The sequence below is a fragment of the Pelobates fuscus genome, chromosome 3, assembly GCF_036172605.1.
Source record: "Pelobates fuscus isolate aPelFus1 chromosome 3, aPelFus1.pri, whole genome shotgun sequence".
NCBI lineage: Eukaryota > Metazoa > Chordata > Amphibia > Anura > Pelobatidae > Pelobates > Pelobates fuscus.
This window is the reverse complement of record NC_086319.1, coordinates 360,204,060-360,208,309: the sequence shown is the minus strand read 5'-3', so window position 1 is coordinate 360,208,309 and position 4,250 is coordinate 360,204,060. Positions and strand designations below refer to the sequence as shown.

At 36.0% G+C, this 4,250-nt stretch overlaps 1 protein-coding gene across 1 annotated transcript; it reads left to right on the top strand.

Annotated features, from left to right (window-relative positions):
• Positions 1–501: 501 nt before the first annotated feature.
• Positions 502–1,434, top strand: LOC134601842 (olfactory receptor 5AS1-like). The gene has a single exon (XM_063446344.1). The coding sequence runs from the start codon at positions 502–504 to the stop codon at positions 1,432–1,434; it is 933 nt and encodes a 310-aa protein (XP_063302414.1).
• The last annotated feature ends 2,816 nt before the right edge of the window (positions 1,435–4,250 follow it).

The following is a 4,250-nucleotide window of genomic DNA, read 5'->3' as shown; positions in this document are numbered from 1 at the left end:
AATGTAAGACCAAAAAGAGCCAAACTAAATGCATTCCTGACAAAAAATAGTTTGGCGATTTTAACTTTAAGTTTTAAATTCACGTAGATTTCACTTTAAATTCTCACTTTAGTGAAAAACACTGTTGTGTAATAATTAAAACTAAGTTTGAAAAAAATGGCATCCACACGAATTATAATTTTTTTCAATACAGCTATATAACCAACTTAATTATTACAGATTTACCAAATGTACTACAATAAATAATCTCTTTTATTTTCTGTGTTCCAATCGTTTTTTTTTTTGTTTTGTTTTTTTTATGTATTGTAATAAAAAGGAACAATGGACACTTTCAATGATCACGGCTTCTTCCAATAGAAATAATAATGGATTCTATGAAGGTAAACAGTCACATAATTTTACGCTTTAAATATTTTTAAGACGGTCTATGCATATATTATCTGAATTATCTTTAATTTACTTCTTTCTTATTAATCTTTTATAAAGGAAATCATTGAACAAATGGAGCAGAGTAATAAAACCTATGCAACAGAGCTCATACTTTCTGGAATCACTTCAGACCTAAAACTTCAGTTACCCCTATTTCTGCTATGTTTGTTAGTGTATATTATAACATTAATGGGTAATATCACTATAATTACATTAATTAGAATTACACCTAATCTGCAAACACCAATGTATTTTTTCCTTATGAATTTATCCCTTGTAGATATAGTCTATTCATCAGCAATTACACCCAACAGTTTGGCTAATATCATATCTGTCCATAAAACAATCTCAATCATTGGTTGCGCAGTACAGATGTTTTTCTTTATTGACTTGGCTGCCTCAGAAGGAATGTTACTTGCGGTCATGGCTTATGACAGATATGTAGCAATATGCCATCCATTGAATTATCCAATACTTATTAACAATAAAAGATGTATTCAGTTTGTTTGCACAGTATACAGTGCGGGATTTATAAATTCACTGATACATACTTACTGCGCATTTAGAGTACCAGTATTTTGTTCAAGTCATGTCAATCATTTTTATTGCGATATTGTACCCATCTTAATGATATCTTGTCAGGACACATTTTTGAATGAAATGTTTTTGTTTACTTTTGCTGGTTCCATTGAAGTTGGATCTCTGTTATGTATTCTGATATCATACACTTGTATTCTATTGGCCTTGTTTAAGATCCACTCTTCTACTGGAAGACATAAGACATTTTCCACATGTGCCTCTCATCTCACTTGTGTTGCTTTATTCTACGGTCCTGTTTTTTTTGCATATTTGAGACCACCTACTTCCTATTCTGTGAATGGGGATTGGATAGTGTCTGTGTTCTATACTGTGGTTGTTCCAATGCTAAACCCTATCATTTATAGCTTGAGGAATAAAGATGTAAAGTGGGCACTAAAGAAAGTAATGGTGCTTGTGGAACTTTAATAAAATATTACACCATATGCTTTGTGCTAGTTTATAATTATCACAATTTGCCTACTACAAAAGTTGCAGTGTAATGCATTATTATTTGACCTCTTTGGACATTTCCCCCATATTATAGAACATACATGTAACTCTTTGAAAATACAAAATATTGTTTATTGTGGAAACAAAAAATAATAAAAAAAAAAACAAAAAAAAAACTTTATTGGTTGCATAATAAATCCCCCTCCTCTGTCAATACTTGATAGAACCACTTTTAAATGCAAATTGTGTTTCATATGATTTGAGGTTAGTCTTCACTAGAAATTCAGCCGAATTCAGGTTGGTCAGGTGATCAGAAGAATTTCCGTTTTCCAGACCGTCATATGGTAGAATCTTGGGGGATGCAACTTGCACGGGCCCAAACATGCTCATTTTTATTTGTGATTCAGAGTGCCATTCCTGGCACCAGAAAGAAAGGGAGTGGAAAAGAAAACAGGGGAGAGGTGTAGCAGAGCGCAATCTTGAGACTGAATATCTCAGCGGAAATCCTCTCGAGCTAGAACAAAGAACTTCTTAGTTAAAATAGCCCCATCCCCCAGTAACTGGACAGCACAGTTTTGGGAGTACAACTGTTTTTATTGAGCCAAACTTGACCTTTTATGCACAGACCCCAGCATGTGGTCTCCATACATACAATCCAGGCCCAGGCATCTCACTGTCTGGGAGATAATTGAGTCAAGAACCAGTAACTTAATTAACTCCCGGATACAGAGAGATACACAAAGAAAACATAACACCCTAGAATACAGTTAAACCCCACATGTCGTACATCCCCGAATAGCTCTTGTCCGACCATCAAAGTTGTCCAAATAGTGCCCGAATCCATAAGGAATTGTCCACCAGGGTAAAGTTTAGACCAATCGCACACTTGAGGAAGCCCAAAATGTTTCCAGAGCAAAAGTGGGCTTGCCCGGTCAAATATCGGGAGTTACTTTGGTCTATAAATGGCTGGCTCTTAGGGAGCAATTGTTCCACATAGTCCATAGTACCTTTCATCCAATTAGAGCTCTCCTGGCATGTTGGTAAGTGGGGCAAAACAGCTAAACAAATAGATCGGGAACCACGTGGTCAAGTGGCCAAATAGAGTTCCATGAAGTGCACAGCCAAGTACTGCTGTTAGCGTTCAGGAGACAAAATGGCCGCCATCAGCCATGGAGCGTACTTTCGGTAATACATTCGGTAGTAGAAAGGCACGGAACCAGAGGGAACACAGTTTGTTAGGGGAAATCAATGGGGAATACAGGAAATCGAATGGGGGTAGGACAGGATCCACCACAAGAATATTAGCAGCGTATGTTTCCATGGTGGACAAGAGGTCTGCCCATTCATGTGGGCTGGATTCTCTGTCCCATAAAAAGGTATCAAAAATTATATTAATGGTTAGGGGACATCTAATAAATGTTGATTTTATTTACAGATCAAGGGAATGAATTAACTTCAAATAAAACAGCTATACCTCCATGCATGTTTTTTTCCACACACTTTGACTGCTCCTATTTAGGGAAACAAACTAACAATGATCCTGCATGTTTACCATTGCTGTGCTTGTGTTAGAGTATGAGATGGCCTGGGCCATTGATCCTAGTGAGACAAGATTTAGCTTGATGTTGTATATGCTGTATTAACTAGTCCTGCCTAGACTAGCACTAGAGAAAACTCTGAATAACAGATAGGAGATTGACACTTGGCATGCATTTTGTCATTCATTCTTCAGTAAGACTTTTTAACCAATATACAGATGTTCAAAGTGATTGATTGATTTATTTTTTTGTTGATTTTTTTGGTGGACAGAAAATCCTTCTTTTGGGTACAGTGGGTACTGAGAAATAGTAGACACAATACTTCACTCATTAGCTCTCCTAAGAAGAACATAAGGGGCTACTGAAATGCACATAGCAGCTACAAATGACCATGGAATCTACTGAGAAGAAATGTGGGCTAATGAGGAAGAGTGGGAACTAAAGAGTACAGCTGGTTGTTTAGATCAATGTGAGGACTACCAAGGTCAGAGAAGCACATGTGGAAGAGGGCTAAGAAGGAGAAGAGGTTAAGTGTGAGGAGCAATTAGCAGGTAGGCGACCAAAGATTGGGGTTCTAGGATTAAACATATTGTACTGAACTACTGTATTGTTTTTTAGTTCTCTTTGACTTTTAATTTATTGTTATAACTATATATAACTACAGTGTAAATCAGTGAAATCACGTTGTCCTTCTGAACTGAATAACTGGAAATAGCATATACGAATATAGCTGTCCCAAAATAACAATACGACCACCATGAGATGAGAAGAACACGTTAAGAAGGCCTTCTGTCTTCCCTGTGATGTATGAATTCTCATAATGGCTGAGATAACGCTAGCATAAAAAAAAATATACAGGATAATTACAGCAGAAAGTATCATAAGAACATTGGATAGTAGGAACATGAAGAGTTCATTTAAGAAGGTATCAGTGCATAAAAGTTTAAGTAGTGGAGGAATGTCACAAAATAAATTATTTCCTACATTTGATCCACAGAATGATAGCAAGAAAGTACAAGTTGTATGTATTATTGAAGTTAACAATCCCAGAGCATAAGATGACCCAACTAATTTTAACCTAAAAAGTTTGTCCATGATAATTATGTAATGAAGTGGATTGCAAATAGCCAAATAACGATCATATGACATTGTAGTTACAATGAAACACTCTGCACCCACAAATAAAGCAAAAAAGAACAACTGAGAGGCACATCCTTTATAAGAAATATGCATCCTATTGGACTGCATATCATG